The sequence below is a fragment of the Amblyomma maculatum genome, chromosome 1 (genome assembly GCF_055883805.1).
Source record: "Amblyomma maculatum isolate TAMU_Amacu chromosome 1, ASM5588380v1, whole genome shotgun sequence".
NCBI classification, from domain to species: Eukaryota; Metazoa; Arthropoda; class Arachnida; order Ixodida; family Ixodidae; genus Amblyomma; species Amblyomma maculatum.
Genome location: NC_139344.1, coordinates 484,189,623 through 484,208,752, shown reverse-complemented (window position 1 = coordinate 484,208,752; position 19,130 = coordinate 484,189,623). Strand labels below are relative to the sequence as shown.

At 44.4% G+C, this 19,130-nt stretch overlaps 1 protein-coding gene and 1 long non-coding RNA gene across 5 annotated transcripts in view; one reads left to right on the top strand and one right to left on the bottom strand.

Moving 5' to 3' along the window:
- Positions 1-19,130, top strand: part of LOC146210123 (uncharacterized) — a 374,427-nt gene that overhangs the window by 144,366 nt on the left and 210,931 nt on the right. The window lies entirely within an intron of this gene.
- The window catches only part of LOC146210134 (uncharacterized), an 89,581-nt gene that overhangs the window by 37,453 nt on the left and 32,998 nt on the right, over positions 1-19,130 (bottom strand). For 2 of the 4 annotated variants that reach the window (XM_084608076.1, XM_084608071.1), the window contains exons 2-4: positions 15,036-15,169; positions 12,442-12,471; positions 5,579-5,687 (exon numbers count right to left, since the gene is read on the bottom strand). In XM_084608076.1, coding sequence (XP_084464202.1) covers positions 5,579-5,687; positions 12,442-12,471; positions 15,036-15,169 — 273 coding nt within the window. The remainder of the gene's footprint in view (positions 1-5,578; positions 5,688-12,441; positions 12,472-15,035; positions 15,170-19,130) is intronic. The other 2 variants (XM_084608079.1, XM_084608073.1) reach the window with 1 other exon arrangement.

The window sequence follows — 19,130 nt, the reverse complement described above, 5'->3', positions numbered from 1 at the left end:
TAATATGATCTGAAATGAGTATTCCATTGTCTACTGTTTGTAACCTGCTTCGGACGACCTGTCTTTGGTATTAGTGGCGTTTTTTTATATTTTTTTTATATATAGATTTTTTACCTTGTTTAATTTTTAGATTTTGACTGCTTTTGCTTCGTATACATGACACTGCCTTTCCTACGAGATATTGACTGCTATTGTTACAATTTTTTTGTTAGTTACCCTTGGTTTTTTTACCTTGGTCTTACCTTGGTGGTTTTTTTGTTAAAATGCTTTTGTTACCTTGTTGTTTGTTCTGGTTTTTTACGGCTTTTTGTTAGACTGCTTTTGCTTTGCTATGGACACTGCTTTTGCTACGACGGATTGACTGCTATTGTCTCTTTGCTAGTTACCTTTGGTTATTACCTTGTTGTGAGCTCTAATTTTTACGTTGTTTAGTTTTGAATGCTTTTGCCTCAAGTCTTCACACTGCTTTGCTGCGTTTGACTGTTGTTAAGATCTGTATCGTTTATTTATCGCTTCCTTGTTGTGTTTATTCACACATGCCTAGGCTTGTCATTGATGAATTTTGATACCGGGTGGGGTGAGTGCGACAGGGGCTATGAACACCTGAGTGGCCGAGGGTTTAAATATATGTAGCGCTCGTCCTGTACCCTGTCTTGTGTGTGTTTTTGTTCGCGCTACTATAAGATGTCTGAAGTACTGCACCAACTAGGCCGACAACACATCTTACTGACGTCTAATGAAGCATTCAAACCTCCTAAGCACAGCATGTGTACCTCTCAGGTTGGGCCAACCACATAATGTAAGCATTTCTTTTTTAAATCGATATTTATTGCCTCAGGGCATCAGTAAGGTATGAGATGAAGGATAAATAAATGATTAAATGAATGGAAAAAGGTTGGCTGATTTTATGAAGTCCAGGAGTGAGCGATAATGAGGTCCCTGCGTCCAAGCCACATATGTAAGCATTTGCTACAATCTCTTGGCAATGCCCTTAAGGTAACTGAAATTCCCTCGCCAAAAGTGTGACTCATTGGCGCCCATTCCTGCATTTTGCATCGTCGTCGCCGTCGTCGCTGTCCCTCATAGTCAACTCCGCAGCTGGGGCAGCGCGCGCTCCTTTCCCTTCACCCTCATCCCCTCCGTTTTCCTCCTTGGCGGTGACCGCGCGTGATCCTGCCACCACTGTTTGCCGCACGTGTACTGCCCCCCCCCCCCCCCCCCCCCCCTCTTCCTGCATGGCGGCAATGGTGTTCTCCAGTTGCCGAAGTGCCGGCTCGATATCAGCGGATCACGGTGCGTGCATCCCAAGCTGAAACGCAGAGCCATGTTGTCTTGACTCGCTAGCGGCGTCAGTGGCATCAGTCAGTCACTGCTATCTCTTTGCCACACAACGTTCCTACGGGTCCACGCACTGCCTCCCACAATCTCCCGATAACTTAATTGCTCTCTTCAATTCTCCTACCACAAAGCTTCCTTCATGACAGTGAAGAACTGTTAGTGGAGTGTTTCTTGAAGGAGTACATGTGAAATAAAAAAGTTGTCTGCAATTGTACATACACAAAAGCGTTGCCTCAATCTATTGAACAGGTGAAACAGCTGATGGGTTGCGCTCCAATTTCATATTAGGAAATAACGTAATTGTCAGCAAATTTTTTTTACTTTGCAATGGTGCAGCGGTGGCGTAGCGGTAGAACATCCGCCTGGCATGCAAGAGGACCGGGGTTCAAATCCCGGTGTCGCGGAATTCTTCACCGGATGAAAAAAAACAAAAAACACAGCGTGTCGATGAAATTGCATAAACAGGTTTGGGGTGCGACCTGATGCCGGTGAACACCTCCGGCAATGCACTCCCTCACCAGAACAGGAGTAGGCCACCCTGGTGCAGTAACTGGCCGCAACCTCCTATGATAAGCTCCATAAAACCCCGGCCCTCAGCCACCAGCGGCTGCGGAACAACTGACCACGGCGGCGGTCAGACCTGTGACGCAGCAGGGGGTGCTAAGAATGCCTGGTTCCGCTGGACAGGCCGCCATTGGAAACTGACCCTGGCAACGTTTAATGTTAGAAACCCTAGCTAGTGAAGCTAGTTTAGCAGTGCTGTTAGAGGAACTAGAGGGCATGAAATGGGATGTCATAGGGCTTAGTGAGGTTAGGAGGCCGAATGAGGCATATACTGTACTGAAGGATGGGCATGTACTGTGCTATCGAGGTTTACCAGAGAGGCGACAACTAGGAGTAGGTTTCCTTGTCAATAAGTATATAGCGGGTAATATAGGTGAATTCTATAGTATTAATGAGAGGGTTGCAGGCATCGTAATTAGGTTTAATAAGCGGCATAAACTGAAGGTTGTACAGGCCTATGCACCTACATGTAGTTATGATGACCAGGCAGTTGTAAGCTTCTAAGAAGATGTAGAATCGGCAATGCGAAAAGTAAAGACGCAGTATACTGTACTAATGGGCGACTTCAATGCCAAGGTAGGGAAAAAGCAGGCAGGAGACCAGGCAGTAGGTGACTATGGCATTGGTTCTAGGAATAGCAGGGGGGAGTTACTAGTTGAGTTTGCAGAGCGCAATAACTTACGAATCATGAATACCTTATTCAGCAAATGGAAGAACCGGAAATGGACATGGAAAAGTCCTACGGAGACACTAAAAATGAAATCGACTTCATAATGTGTTCAACCCCTGCCATTATGCAAGATGTAGAGGTAATCGGGAAAGTGCGATGCAGTGACCACAGGATGGTGAGGTCCCGAATTAGCCTTAATCTGAAGAAGGAACGCAACAGATTAGTAAGAAAGAAACCCATCAACGAATTAGCGGTGAGGGGGAGGGCAGAAGAGTTCAGGATCTCGCTACAGAATAGGTATTCAGCTCTAACTGAGGATGGCGACATTACCCTAGAGGCAAGGAACAATAATTTCAGAGATATCATTACTGAGTGCGCGGTAGAAGTAGGCGGTAGGATAGTTAGAGAGGATACCGATAAGCTGTCTAAGGAGACGAAAGATTTGATTAAGAAACGCCAGAGTATGAAAGCTTCCAATTCAACAGACCAGATCGAATTAACCGAGATATCAAGGCTAATCAATAAGCGCAAGGTGGCCGATATAAGGAAGTATAACATGGAGAAAATTGAGCATGCTGTAAAGAACGGGGGAAGCCTTAAAGCGGTAAAAAAGAAATTGAGCATAGGCAAAAAGCAGATGTATGCGATAAGGGACAAGGCGGGCAACGTCATCACTAATATGGACAAGATAGTCAAAGTAGCCGAAGAGTTCTATACAGATCTCTACAGTAGCCAAAGTAGTCAGGACCGTAATGAGATTGGCGGTAGGGAAAAACAGTCAGACGTTCCACCAGTGACGAAGGACGAGGTCAAGAAAGCACTAGAAACTATGAAAAGGGGGAAATCAGCTGGAGAGGATCAGATAACTATAGATTTGCTAAAAGAGGGGGAGGGGGGGGGGGGGATATCGTGCCAGAAAAACTGGCCACCCTGTATACGCAGTGCCTGGTGTCATCGACGGTACTGGAACCATGGAAGAATGCAAACATTATCCTCATTCACAAGAAAGGGGACTCTAAGGACCTTAAAAATTACAGACCAATCAGCTTACTGTCTGTTACGTATAAGGTATTTACCAAGGTAATCACTAATAGGATCAAGACAACCTTAGACTGCAATCAAGGAAAGGATCAAGCAGGGTTTCGGAAACGGTACTCTACTATCGATCATATCCATACCATCAATCAGGTGATAGAAAAATGCTCGGAATATAACCAGCCCTTATACATAGCATTCATTGATTACGAAAAAGCATTTGACTCAGTTGAAACCTCGGCGGTGATGCAGGCATTGCGAAATCAGGGGGTAGACGAGCCGTACATGAAAGTGCTGGAAGATATCTTTAGTGGCTGCACAGCAACCATAGTTCTGCATAAAGAAAGTAACAAAATTTCCATAAAGAAAGGTGTTAGGCAAGGAGACACAATCTCCCCAGTACTATTCACAGCTTGTTTAGAGGAAGTATTCAGAGACTTGGAATGGGAGCAGTTAGAGATAAGGGTAGATGGAGAATACCTTAGTAATCTGCGATTCGCTGATGACATTGCCTTGCTAAGCAACTCGGGGGATGAACTGCAAATAATTATTGATGACCTAGACAGGAAAAGTAGAAAGGTAGGCTTGAAAATCAATATGCAGAAGACTAAGGTAATGTTCAACAGCCTCGGGAAGGAACAGCAGTTTACATTAGGTAGCGAAATACTAGAAGTAGTAAGCGAATATGTCTACTTAGGACAGGTAGTAACCGCAGATCCGGACCATGAAAAGGAAATAACAAGAAGAATAACATTGGGATGGCGCGCATTTGGCAAACACTCGCAGATTATGACTAGCAGCTTACCGGTATCGCTCAAGAGGAAAGTATACAACAGTTGCATCTTGCCTGTACTCGCCTATGGGGCTGAAACATGGAGGCTAACCAAGAGAGTTCTACTTAAGTTGAGGACAACCCAGAGGGCTATGGAACGAAAAATGGTAGGGGTAACATTAAGAGATAGGAAGCGTGCAGTGTGGGTCAGAGAAATAATTCAGGTTACCGACATACTAGTGGAAATTAAGAAGAAGAAATGGGCATGGGCAGGACATGTAGTGCGAAGAGAGGATAACCGATGGTCGCTGAGGGTAACAAACTGGATTCCAAGGGAAGGAAAGCGTAGCAGGGGGAGGCAGAAAGTTAGGTGGGCGGATGAGGTTAAGAAGTTTGCAGGGGTCAAGTGGATGCAGCTAGCACAGAACCGGGTTAAGTGGAGAAATATGGGAGAGGCCTTCGCCCTGCAGTGGGTATAGTTCAGAATGATGATGATGATGATGAATGGTGCATAAGAGGATGGAGGGTGTATACAAAGTGTCAAGCAGAATTCATTTACAACTGGTAAAAACTGAATTATATATTTGAGTTCCTTTTTTGGCTACAACTTCAATAGCCAAGCAGTTTTTGCAACGCAAAAGAGTCAATTTCCATTCATGCGACAAGCAAAAGCTGCAATGCGGTGCACTGTCAGTTTAATTCACTTCAACTCTTTTGCCAGCTGCACCTAAAAGTCAAAATTAGAATGAATGAAGTGGCTAAATTATCACTTTTTTTTTTGCGTCTTATATGACCTGAAGCCTACTTTGACATCCCAGCCATCATATTTTGGCAGCTGAAGCCCCCCCCCCCCAAAGCAACAAAAATAAAATCAATAACAAAATATTCACCAAGCATAGGCAACCTTCATGTGATGATTTAGTTTACTAATGTCGTGTTGCACATCGTTGAACTGGCTTGAGTGAACATTTCTTTTCTTTGAAAGCCTGTACAAAGCTTCTAAGCAAACAAAAAAAAAAGATTAATTGAGAACTGCAGATGGCATAACAGTGAAACCTGGCATGATAGCAATGATAAGTGAGCTCATCTAAACCCTGCATAGCCCCTTTTTTCAGTACAAGCTTGCTTTACAATGAGAAATGTGCTAAAACAGTAAGAAATGCAAACATCATGTGTAAAAAAAAAAGAAACGGGCACACCTTTGGCCCACAGCTGCCATGGGGCACAGCACCGGAAAGGTGGTCATTGACCTTCAAGAAGGGGCGCACCTGCCCCCACTTCCGCTGCTCCTCTTCGGGGGGTTGCTCTCTGCATGCAGTAGCACCAGCAGAAGCTCCAGGGAACAGACTAAATTAGGATTTCATTTGATGTTTGAAAAAGCCACACATTGCATGGAAGAGGCACAGCAATTCTGAATGTGCTTCTTAGTGCAAGCACTGCACTGGAACCCCTATTTTAAACATGTGGTGACATAACTTCTTACTAGTGTGTTTTTGCTTTAAAATAATATGTATAACTTTAGTAACATTAACATTATATGGGGTTCACCATTAATAAAAAATTTCCAATTGAATCAAAAGTTTCAGTTCTAGTTTCAAGTTGCCAAATGACAGTTGTAACATCACACGTGAGTACGAGATCCTGTGATGCATACCACAAAATATTCTACACTATCACTGCTTTTTCATTTCAACATGCAGACTCCTGTTAGATTGGTTCAGAGCCTAGAATGACAGCGGATGGGCACAGAGCTACTGTACTGGAGTTTTTGTGTCTCATATTATCTTGTATTCACTTGTGATGGTGCAACCATAGTTCGGCTAATGAAACAAAACCAAAATTGCATGAGAGAAGAAATTCAGGTCTAAATTATTTACTGACTTTAGACAAATTTCATGGGCAATCTGTTTCATATCTAGCGTATAATGCCCCAGCAGACATACACTGAGTAAAATTTTGTCTCTTCCCTTTGAGCGATTGTTCCATTCAGACATGGGAGCCTGCAAAACTCTGGGAACTATGCCTTCCCCACAGTTTGGTGCAAGGCCTTATAATTTTAGCAGAGTTACAACTCTTATCACCCGGTTTGATTTGGTTGATGGGCTCCAACGTCTCAAAGCAACTTCAGCTGTGAGAGACACCACAGTCAGGAGCTCCAGGTAATTTCGACTACCTGCGGATGTGTGCACTGACATTGAGCAGCAAATGGGTGCCTTGCATTTTGCCTCCACTGAAATGCGGCCACCGTGGTCACCACAATCGAACCCAAGTTTTCTGGCTCTGTAGCTGAGCGCCTCATGGCTAAGGCGCTTGAATATAGAGCCGAGAGTCCCGGGGTGGTTCTTGACGGCCACAATGGCCAGTGGAGGCAAAACGCAAGGTGCCCATTTGTTATGAAATGTCAGTACCTAACCAAGAAGCAGTAAACAAAGAGCGCGAGCAGCCAAAAACCAGTGCAAGCAATGACAGAGAAGGGACGCTGACAATAAAATAAAGCCTGCTGGTACCGATAAGCTGCCACATTCTTATGACAGATGCACCTTGCTAAAAACTAAGCTTTTATGAGCTACAAAAGATTAACAAAGCTTTAAACATAGGTGCTGCCAATTTTGTGAACAAACTGCCGTGCGTCTTGTTTACAGTGCACATCCCAAAGGCTAGGCTACACTACCATTCACTTCTATAACTGATTTTTGGTGTAGAATGACTGGTAGTAAAATTTTTAATGCCATTTTCTCTGCAATAAGTTCACCTTCGCTCAGAGACGCTGGCATACCCTGAAAAAGACACAGAATTATTTTTTTGTTAACTTAAGCTCAGCGAACCGCCGACAACGCCATGTTTAAGGGTTGAGTCTCTGCAGTATTACTGCGCCTGTTGTGACCTGCACTTGTTACACTAGTTGCTTGCATTCAGAGCATAAAAGGTGATGGAAAAATAGGCGATGAACCTCTCATTGCTGCCTACACTTCCATTTTACTTGATAGAGTGGTACTTCCTCCAAGCAGAAACAGCACTGCAACTACAAAGTTCTCTTTGGCATTCCTTAACCCTTTGTAAGGCACGGTATATTTTTTTCAGAAACTAAGAAAAGTGTTGTGTTATTTGACTAAACGAAGCCAACAGAAATAGTTTGCACGAAATTTCATGCCATATAAACAAGTAGTTTATTAAATAAAAGTGGGACATATGTGTCCCACTGACACTCAGTGGAATTTCAGGAAGTGGGACGTATTTGTCCCATTGCCTCTAAGGGCTTTCAGTTTACTTCCGACCAGCATGAAAAGGCCCAAAACATGTTGCGCAAAGCGGCACATTGCATGCAGAGCACAAAAGACTGGTGCGAGCTTCTTTCTTGGTACTCGAGCACCAGCGACATCGCCTCCTTTTCGCGACCTTCTGAGGGTGGTGTCCACCTCCCAGAAATCGGACTTCGTCCTCAACTCCTACCATTTTTTGTCCGTTTTTGGTACCTTCTTTGTTGGCTTTATAAGGGCGATTGTTAGAGCCTTTGAAGGTTTGGCCGTTTATCAGCTGGCGACCGAGGACCAGCCGGAACCACAGGTAGCTCATTTGATTGTCTTGTTTCATTTGGAGGAAAGCATTCACTACTGCTGCATCCAGCAGAAAGTAGAAAATTCGGTACCAGGACTTCTTAGATCTTCTGTCTGCCGGATACGCATTTCTCCTCTGGTCAAACTTGTCGACTCCACCCATCCAGGTGTTGTAGTCTGAGATAGCCTTTGGGCATTGGACAGACACGGACGAGCCATTGGCGAGCTTTCGAACGTCCGCAGTGTCATTCGGGTGATGAAAGTTGGAAAGTATGTGGACGTTTTTCGTATCCTTCCACTGGTAAGCCGTTATGTTTCCTTTTGTCCGCCATACATAGTCACCCTTTTGCAGCTTGTTATCATGTCTGATTTCTTCAGGGAGATCCTTGCGATTTGTTCGAACGGTCCCTGCTGCCAGAATTCCCTTTTCTTTCAAGGCCTCCATTAGCCGTGTGGATGTAAAAAAATTATCAAAATATAGCTGTGTGCCAGGCTCCACACCATCAAGCAGGGAGAGCACAACATGTTCTCCGAGACCCATGCCGGCTGGGCGGTCGGCACCTTTCCCTTCATAAACCTGAAATTCAATCAGGTATCCTGTCTGGGAGTCAGCGCGGCACCAAACCTTATATCCGCGTTTTATTGGCTTCATAGGGAGGTATTGCTTCAAAGATGACCGCCCTTTGAAGCGTATCATGCTCTCGTCAATGGCTTGATGGGAAGACGGAGTGTATTGCCGCTTGAAGCTGGCATTCAGCGCTTGTATGAGAGGGCGTACTCTCGACAATCTGTCGTACCCGTCTTCACCTTTCTTTTTTTCTTTGGTGAGGTCGTTGATGTGTAAACAGTTCATAATGTTTTGAAAACGGCGGAATGACATGACCCTTGATATGTCAGGGCAATTGAAGAAACTGTCGCTGCTCCAGTATAGATACATTTGATGCCTTGGATTGGTGCTCATCAGCAGCAGTATGACAAAATATGCGCGAAGTTCATCAATTGTCAGCTCTTTCCAGTGCTTGCGGTCTTTCTGCTTTGCAAACCGGTTTGTCTCTGTTACTAGTGTATGCATGACATTGTCGTCAAAATATAGAGCAAAAGCTTCACATGGCGTCGTCGGTGATTTTGATGAGAACTGTGGGTCCCAAATTTTCGGGTCGCGGACGGCATGCTCCGGTTCGCTGCTACCCCAGAAACCAGGCTCCTCTTCGACTTCTTCTTCAGCAGAAACTTCAGGCGCTTTCGTTCGTTTTCTTGTCTTTCTGGTGTAAGTAGCCTTGCGCTTTTTATGTCTGCTTGTTGAAGCTGCTGCTCCATCGTCGCCGCTTTCTTCATCCGAGTCCGGCGGAGCGAGCTCGGGTACGAAGTCGTCGTCTGTATCCTCATCCGAGTCACTCGAAGTGGGGTCGTCCGGAAGGCTAAAATATAGCTCAAGCGCTTCTGCTGCCGTTAGGAATCGTTTATCTGCGTTTTCAAGAGCAAACAAAATACAAAAGTTTGAGTAACGTATCCCTCAACACATCGTCACCGAAAAGCGGGAAGTTAGGCCTAGCATACTTCATGCTGTTTTCTAAGGGTGGTCGTATTTATACAAGATTTTCAGGCTAAGTATTGCTTTTATTCCTCAAAAAATGCGATTAAAACAAGCTACTGGGCTCAGTTTTGAAGCACAGAAACGGAAAAACTCACCTGACATCTCGAATTATTCTTGTTTGGAGATACACCAGAAAAAAAATTCTTCGCCTTTCCGAACGGAGACACAATTTTCCAAACAACGGACGCCTAGCACCACCTGTCGTAGAAGCAGCAAAACTACTTCCAGGAGTAATTACAGCATCCGCTGGTAGATGGCAGCACAGTAAAAAACGGGATGCAAGCGTCCCAATGCCTTTGAAGAGCCCTTTTCTGCGGCGTAAAAAGTGGGATGTATATGTCCCATTGCCCTACAAAGGGTTAATCTTCCTTCCTACTCCGGCGTGTCCTCCGTAATACATTACTCAAATATGTGTCCACAGAGGAGCTCTTTATTGGTCGTGGGTTTCTCTGTGATGTGGATACACCTCATTTAACACACTACTTGACACTGCTACGCATGCTTGTCGGCCTCGTCCATAATGCATTGCGTGAATGCGTGTCCATGAAGTAGCTTGATATTGCTTCTTTGTTTAAGTATAGTCTAGGCACTTAATAAACAATGCTGCAATGGATGTGAAAGCATTCACAATACATCACAGGTAGTCCTGTTCCTATGCGCTCTCTAGACATTTAGTGACTGATCTATTTCATTAGTGACTAAGCATCCATGTAATCTAGCTCCTAATGTATTCGGTACTGATGAAAACTATCAACAATATGGATTTACTGGCAAAATGCAACAGGCAAAAGACACGACCTCAAGCACGCCGATCTTCTGTGGATAGTATGTAGGTCAACATTGTGGCCTGATTTCATGAGGATTGATATTTCAGCACAGACTGCGTATTTACATCAGAGGTCTTTATGCGATGCATATTCGAGTCCTGTATCACGCAATGCACAGTTTTGCACACAGCAATTGTCCTCTCTAATGCCACACTTTCGTTTTTGCTTCCTGCAGTTTTTGACAGGGTTGAAAAATTTCCGCCCTTTTTTGCTGTCAATGTGGATGGGTTCAGGAGTGATGGAGGCACCATTCTTTAAAGTAATGGAGGCAAAGTACTTCCAGAGGTGCATAAATTGATAGCACTGCATTGCCTTGCAATATTCTACGTCTGCTAGCAACATTCGTTACGGAATGCTTTTCTTCACAGTGTCCTAACGTTGAATGGCGGTTCTTTTGATGGCAGCAAACCCAATTTTGCAAAGTCCACTGTCATCGGAGCTTCAATGAAATGACACTTGAAAGATGTTGCAAAACAGGAATCATTACCCGCCAGCAGCAAATTCAGTCAAGTAATAAAGATGCTTAATGAATATGCAGAAAATTGAATGCATGCATTTATCTGCTGCAATTGAGTACTTTTGGCCAAACTAAAGTCGGAAGACACATATATCCTCCCATCCTAGTTTCACCTGCTATGCTAGCCGCAGCAACGAACTTCACACCTAAAGTGCGGTAAAACTCGGCACAAATGATTGCTCTGTGGATGGTGACAAATGGTTCCCGACTTCAATCTATCATAGCGACTGTGTTCTCAATGCACGCCATGAAGATGAAAATAAAAAACTGCCCGTAGTGGCTTATCCCATAATATGGACGGGAGAAAACAAACCGGCGCAGTCCAAATTAATCCAAAACCTTCCGATACATCTCATATAACCAGATGAAAATATATCACAGTGATTAAAAAGAGGAAGCAACACGGTGTTCGTCAATGGTGCAGAAATGCCAACCTGTGTTGGCTGAGTGCAGCTCGCTAATAGAAGCAGACACCTACATCTGCGCCGTTTTGCAAACCATGTTCTTGAGACATGCTTCGGTGATTGAAACCTTGATCTAGTGGAGAATATTCGATTAAATGATGACGCAAATAAGCAAAGAAATCAAAATTTCTTGCTTGATTTTAAGAGAACAGTTTGATGCCTCTAAATTTCAGCAATTTGTTTCATCTGCAAAAATTGTTTCAATATGCTTAACAGCTTGTATGTAGGATGGCGCAAAAAGTTGCATGAGCTAGTGGAGTAAGCCAATCAAGGGAGGTAAACGAATATGTGAAATTCGCCTGTGGTTGAGGTATTAAGGCGGAAGCCTTTGATGCCTCATCATTGTTGAAGCGAGAGTTAAAAATAAATTAATAAACCTTGTCTCCACCGGGAATCAAACCTCCATCCCTTGGATCCCCAGCCCAGCACTTTACCAACTACGCCACACCACGGATCGTGAAACGCTCTCCATAACTCCCCTTGTCTACCGTGAGGATGATTGCAGGATTTTGCGAGTGACAGATACTGTGCCTTTTCTTTCCTGCAAACGAATTATAGAACGCCAGTGAACTTCAATGCGTTCAATAAAATGCTGGTTGTGTTCAAGCGGCGCGCGATGTACCGTCATGACAGGTCATGACGTCACCAGGCGATCGTCTGGCTGTGAATAGCAAAGGGAACATACATCATGGTCTCTGGCTAATGACTGCCATTGCTCATTCCTGGTCTACACTGGCTAAACAGATGAACCACCAGAGCAGATGAAGGTATCCCTTTGCTTTTGCAGTCTGGCTCATTTCTTTTCCTCTGCTTTCTTTTAGCACGCTTACGTTCAAACAAGCCCAACTCACTGCGTTAACTCAAGGCTGCCATCACTCAAATTGCCTCACTTGGTCTCAGCGGCTACACTGTATTTAACAGTCAGGACATTTCATCCAAAATGACAACTACACATTTTTCAACTGAGCCTCAAACATCAACAGCAAGGATTGCAAACTTCAGAGTGATTTGCAACTTATTTCTTGAGCTACAGATGCTTCATTCGCACTTTCCCATTTGAGTGTGTGCTGCATGTTCAGTGATAAACGAGTGTTTGCTGAACCTACCTGCGCTCACTGCCTGCTGAGCAATGGATTCTGCAATAAAGAGAAGGATGACTCAGCCAGTACATCCAGGTAGAACGAGAGGAAGATGGTTTACACGGTATAAAGGAGCACTGAACAAGGGACGCCTCAGTTGGCAGGTCGAGCCAACGTTTTGACAAGTGGACTTGTCTTCATACAGCCAAGCAGAATGCATCGTAAACGTACAAAAGAGCTCTTGCTTACAAAAGGAAGGGCAGCCCTTTTAAGACGGTGACAGAGGAAAAGGCACAGTTCAGTAACAGGGCCATTTTCTTGGACTGCGCCGAGTGCAACGATTATTTTAGGGCAACTAACTGTCTATCCTGGGCAGAAAGTGTTGTTACTTGTGCTTGCCTCGTGCTGCCATGACCAAGACAGTTAAGTAAAGGCAATGCAAACTCCCATGAGAGCTGTGAAAACACAAGCTTTGCTTTCAAGCAGTGCAACCTGCAGCAGTGCTCCGCTCAGCTAGCTTGGTCAAATGCAGCAAGAGTCAGTGCCACTGGCACAGGAGAAGTTGGTGGGCACAGCATAGTGCACTCTGAGAAGCTTTTGGTCTCCCAATCTATGATTAAACTGTGCGAAAAAACATGGACAGAGACAGAAATACGTACACACATAGAGCGCAGAACTTCCAACTTTTATTCGAAAAACGCTTCGAGCATGCCTTTATACGCTCACAACAACCACCACATGACACAGCTGGAATCAAAAAGAGATAATTATTGACAGATATGTGTACATGATGCGTGGACCCGCCAGAGCGCCAGTGTATGCAAGCTTACGCACCATTGAACCTTGATAAAAAGATAACAGGGAACCGGAAGAATAAAAAACCTGAAAGTGAGGATACTACCAATACCACGAATGAGGGCATCAACTAAATGCTGTATTACTAGCAAAACTTACTCAGCCAAATGGGATGGAACGCGGAACTGACAGTAATAGCAGAAGACGATGAAGGTGCAAAGTCATTAAAATACGTAAGCTGAAAAGAACTAACAACTAAGAAACTGCCGAGGCTAAAACTGTGAAACTGAGAGTGAAAGATGGAGACAACAAAAAAACAAAGGTAAAAGTGACGCGAGCAATAAAAAGGCAAAAAAACCAGGCTAAAATCTAAGAAGAATGAAAAAAAAAAAACAAAAAAAAACAGTTAAGAGTACAGGTGCGGGTTTAAAAAGGACGGTTTAAAGTGTTCCTTTCTAAATACGGGATTTCTTTATCAGAAAGCATAATGAACGGTGTGCTCACACAATTCTTCGAATTCTTTGCGATTAGGAATGTCTCAATTATCTCCCTTTCCGTTTTTATTTTTTGTTAATTTTTTTTTTTTTTTTCACCCTTCTAGATTTTAGCCTGGTTTTTTGCCTTTTCATTGCTCACGTCGCCTTTACCTTTGTTTTCTTGTTGTCTCCATCTTTCACTCTCCGTTTCAGTTTTAGCCTCGGCGGTTTTCTTAGTTCAGTTCTTTTCAGCTTACGTCTTTTAGTGGCTTTGCACCTTCCTCGTTTTCTGCTATTCCCGTCGGTTCCGCGTCCCATCCCATTTGGCTGAGTAAGTTTCGTTAGTAATACAGTGTTTTGTTGATGCCTTCATTAATTGTATTGGTAGTACCTTCACTTTTAGGATTTTTATTCTTCCAGTTCCCTGTTATCCTTTTATCAAGGTTCAATGGTGCGTAAGCTTGCATACACTGGCGTAGTTTAGATTGCCGCTCTGGCGGGTCCACGCATCATGTACACGTATCTGTCAATAATTATCTGTGTTTGATCCCAGCTGTGTCATGTGGTGGTTGTTTTGAGTGTATAAAAGGCATGCTCGAAGCGTTTTTCAAATAAAAGTTGGAAGTTCTGCGACTCTGTGTGTGTTTTTTTGCGCAGTTCAATCATGAACGACAAGCACCAACTAGCCCGCCAGAAAACCCTCCCAATCCAGTTATCCATTGCTTCTCTGGCCTGTCTTAAAGGGCCCCAGTATGGTGCCCACAATAAATCCAAGAGTAGAATTTTTTCATGAAGCCTATAATTCACAAATAATTTTTAAAAACTGCTCCTGGCGATCGATTGCAGCTATTAGAACGATACCTCCAAGCGTGCTTCCTTCCCCACAACGATGCTTTTCAGGTGCATTAACTCACTGGATGTTCCCAGGTAATGCTGGCGGGATGGGATGCAGTGAGGCACTTTTTCTTTTCTATTTTTTTTTCTTGCGTACCGCTGTGCACTGAGTTAAGGGGAGAGATGGAGCATTATTTTCCATCGCCCACATGTTTGGTGCTAATCAAGCTAGTTTAAGAATGTTTGCGTTATGGGGAGGACTGACGACATACCTATTTCTCATGTGTGTTTTCTAGTTTTAGTAAATAGCTTTTTGCGGGCCCTTTAACTCAAAACCCCAGTAGGAGGGCAGAGGGCCAAGCTACTGGTAGGTGGTGTGGGTGCAACATTTAGGAGAATCTCTAAAGGTCAGGACTGGCCCGGGGATGTGGGCAGACAAGACAATGCAAACATCCTCTCTGTGTTCCCTCTTTTTGCACTGCACCCCTTTGGCCTGACCAACCGGCCTATACTCACTCTGAGCTGCCCTCCTGAGTGGCCAGGCCAGAAGCCTGCTGCCGCCGCTTCAAGCGTGCCCTATAGCGCTGCTCATTTCGGCGCCTCCTCTTGCATGGGTCACCCACTTCCTCCAGGCTTGCCACTGCCAGCCTCTGCATAGCATGCATTTGTTTGGTTTCCCTACATCCACCTTGCGAAACTTTGCACACAAAGAAAGAACCCTTGAATGTGAGCATCTGATGAATGCCCAATTATAGTTGGGACAGCCTATCACCGTCATTCATTGCACACTGATTCTACAGAGGTAGGAGAAATGGTCATCACCACCATTCTGGCATGCAAAACAGCAGTGCTAGTGGCAAACACTGCCAACTCACTTGAGACCTACGAAAGAATCTTGTTTAGGATTACATATTTTAGGCACACTCAGAACAGCAGTCTGTGTAAGTGATGTACTAAAATACAATAATGCTTTCAGAGGAATCACTAGCTTCATTCTTCCAAACACCCCAGAAACCTTACAAGATGTGGTGGTTGTTTGGGGGCTCTGGTAAGATGCATGCTACTTTCCTTTTCATTTGTATGGCACAATGGGAGAAAAATTTGCTCCTATTCTTGAAAAACACTGCTGCCTCCAGACCATGTATGAAAAAGGATGCATTTAGATGTCCTTGTGTGTGGAAATACAAAGCATTCAGATACATTATGGCCACTTTTGGTTGCTTTTCTGACAATTTACTTTTGTTTTAGCCTTTGTGTTTCTTTCCCTTGTACAGCATCCTTGACAAGGACAGACACATTTGCAGCAAGTCATAGAAGGATGGCGTTCCTGGCATGAACACTACTATTTCTCTTATTAATAACTCTATCAAGCGCTAAAGGTCACGCCCCTCATGAGAAAAGGAATGCTTTCACATTAATCTCAGCAGGAATGTCAAGGAAATAAAATGAGGTTGCAGTCAGCACAGCTCCGGCTGCACATTGAAATAGTCAAATATGTTAAGGAAAGTCAGCAATGACATCTTTAGAGTGCTACAAAAACAAGATGTGAACACTGTCAAAAAAAAGATTAATAAGCTCCAGTCTGCTGCCAAAGACTGCCCCATCACTTTACACTTCGGGACAAAAAGGAACCATGAGCTATGATAAGTAGACTGGCATGCCACAGTTACCCTCAAAGGATGCCAAAAGATGCTACTCCAAAAAAGGAAAAATGTGCTAGCGGGCTCCTACGCTCGACACCAGGCGGCATCTGACGGACGCGAGTGGCTAGGGGACTGCGGGTCACGTGGGCACCTCGTGTTGAATACGTGCTTGTGAGTGAGCGTTCTCCAATTCTGTCGTTAACGCGCTTATCATGCATGCATGTAGATCTGTGCTGTGCATCACTACTTACATTTGTCCCTGTTCCAGAGAGTACTACAGCATTCTGAAGCGCAATGTTTCCTGCGTGACATAGTATACGAGGGCAGTCTACCATGCAGATTACGAACTGTAAATCGCCGTGTATATGTAGCAGTGGCGTTTTTTTTTTTAGGGGGTGGGGGGGGGGGTTGCTCTTCACATGTGATAAATGATTTTTTTTTTTTTTGTGCGAAAGGATTAAATTTTTGAACCTGACTCCATGGTGTCAGATTTAACCGGATCGACGAGCTTTGCGCTAAAGTTTGCTATGGCAAAATGTGTTTTTCCGGCCAACAGTGGTTCGTCTTTGGCTTTCATTTTTCCTTTAAGGGAATCTAAGTATGACAACCAGGACTCCCAATCATTGTTCCCTTATTTCAGAGAGATGTCGGTGTGCAAAATGGCATGCAAGAAATAGCTTTTTTGCTGTTAGTGCTATTAGTACATATCTACCTTGGACGCAACATTATTTCATTACATGTTATGACCTGGCCCAAACAGCTAAGCAGCTGTTTCATACACACCAATAGCATCTAAATTAAATACACTTGTGTTGTTGCTGCAAAACTCGGGAGGCCTGGCTGCTGTGTTAATATCTGTTTAAGCTTCTTAATACAAATAACTAAATGGGGCTGTGCAATCCAGCGGTAGCTCTGTGGTTAAGGCTCTTGACTGCTGAGCTCGAAGACATAGGTTCGATCACAGAAGCGACGGGCGCGCTTCCATGAAGACGAAGCTGAAGCGCTTGTGTAGTGTGCGATGTCAGCACAGGTTAAAGAACCCCAGGCAGTCGATAAATTTGCAGAGCACTCAACTACGGCGTATCTCATAGCCGATGCCGCTTTTGGACGCTACAGTCCACAAATCATATGAAAACTGAATTGTGCTCCAGCTAGCATTTCTTTGCTGCTGTTTATTTGCCATGCACGAGACTGTATAGGTGCGAGCATAAGTAAACGGAGCACCCTTTTCAGTTCAAATTAAAATCATGCATTCTGCACTGGAGATAGAAAACAATATTTGTCCACGTGAAAAGACACTGGCATTTACTACCGGATCGCACATACCAAGACTGGCAGTTTCAATTATGCAATGCACTGGTACATGCAGTATATAAAAAGATGCATTATGCTTGACATGCAGGCGGAACAGTTTTATAGGTTCCAGGGATAAAAAGAAATTATCCTAATGCGGCGGTGTTCATAAATAAAGCGCAATAAAATTTGCCTGCCGTTAGCTTGTCAGCTCAGATGAACATAAATCGATAATTTGTTGATGTGACTGGCACACAGCATGCGAACGACAACACAGCCTAATTGCTCAAGTTCGAAATAGCTGGCAGGAAGGAAGAAGAGTGCATTGGAAGCGGAATTATACGCGACTCATACGCAAGTGTAATGTTCGCAATTGTTCACAATTGTTTTATCGTCAGTAAGGGACCTACACGGCAAATTCCAAAAATAACAAAAGCAAATAAGCTTGCTCCGACAAAACCGTGTGGCGAAAATATCTTTGGCATGTTCTCTGGCACCTGAAGGCTGGCTAAATGTGGCTACCGTGCAGGTGCAGTCTCCAAAGAAGTGCCTGCGCGGCGGCGCACTAGTCAACAGAAAATGGCCGTGGCCGGGAGCGGCTGAAAAATCTGGTCTATAAGGGGTATTCACGCGATGTCACAGCTGACGTCAGTACGCAGACGACGCCATCTTTGCGTCCTGTTCTGACTAGTACTAGTAAGGGGTGGCGGTTAGCTTAGCTGTTCGTGCGCATCCGTTTGCTCAGTCACTCTGCCTCATGCCAGCACCATTGTTATGAAAACTCCATCGGTATCATGAGTGACAGTTCGATTTATCGGCAAAGTGTGCGCGATGCAGACAGACCTGTACGAAACAAAACTTTGGTACCGACCCGTGTTCAGTCGATATGCGCAACTGTACAGTCGGCTTGTGCCCACACATAAATATATGCGACATTTATGAATTCCTCGTCCTACGGACGAGCTTCGTCACAAGAAACCAATCGCAAGCCTACTGACCTATTAGAGATAAATAAGTTTATAAAGTTCTTCAAACCTTCTGCAAAACAACTCTGCCCGCCTACGTTCCTTCGCCGAATCTGCATGCGGTCTGCTTTGAATAGCAGCCGACACAGACGATGCGAACATCCGCCTTCTGATCGAATGAGGCAAGTACGGCAAACACAAAGTTCAGCGAGCCCTCTTTGAAGAATTTTATTGCAGCAAAACCCGAAGAGGAGGTGTTGGCGGCGCACTGCATGCATGCGCATGACTGGAAACGATACATTGAGGCGCTGCTCTGTTTACCGGGAATGTGTCTTCTGAGTGCGTGAAGAACAGTCGTGCACGGATAGTGACAAGAGCTGGCTGCTAGGGCACATCCGGAAGACTCCAGTCCAGCCCATTTTGACATACATTTCTCATATTCCATGATACTTGTGCGAATGAGCCGTGCCAGCCATACGTGACGTCGCATCTCGGTGAGGTGTCCCGTTCGAGTGGAGTTGATCGTGCGTACATCCGGAACCTTAAAATGCCGAGGTCGTTCGCGCAGCTGTTCAGCTTCCGTTGTTTACACTGTGCACGCGTCTATTACAGTCTACGATAGCTCAATAAACAACATATATAGCTGCAAATGCCACTGCTTGTAGAACTGCACGACAGCACTTGATACGTACGTTCGCCCTGTTCGTTCC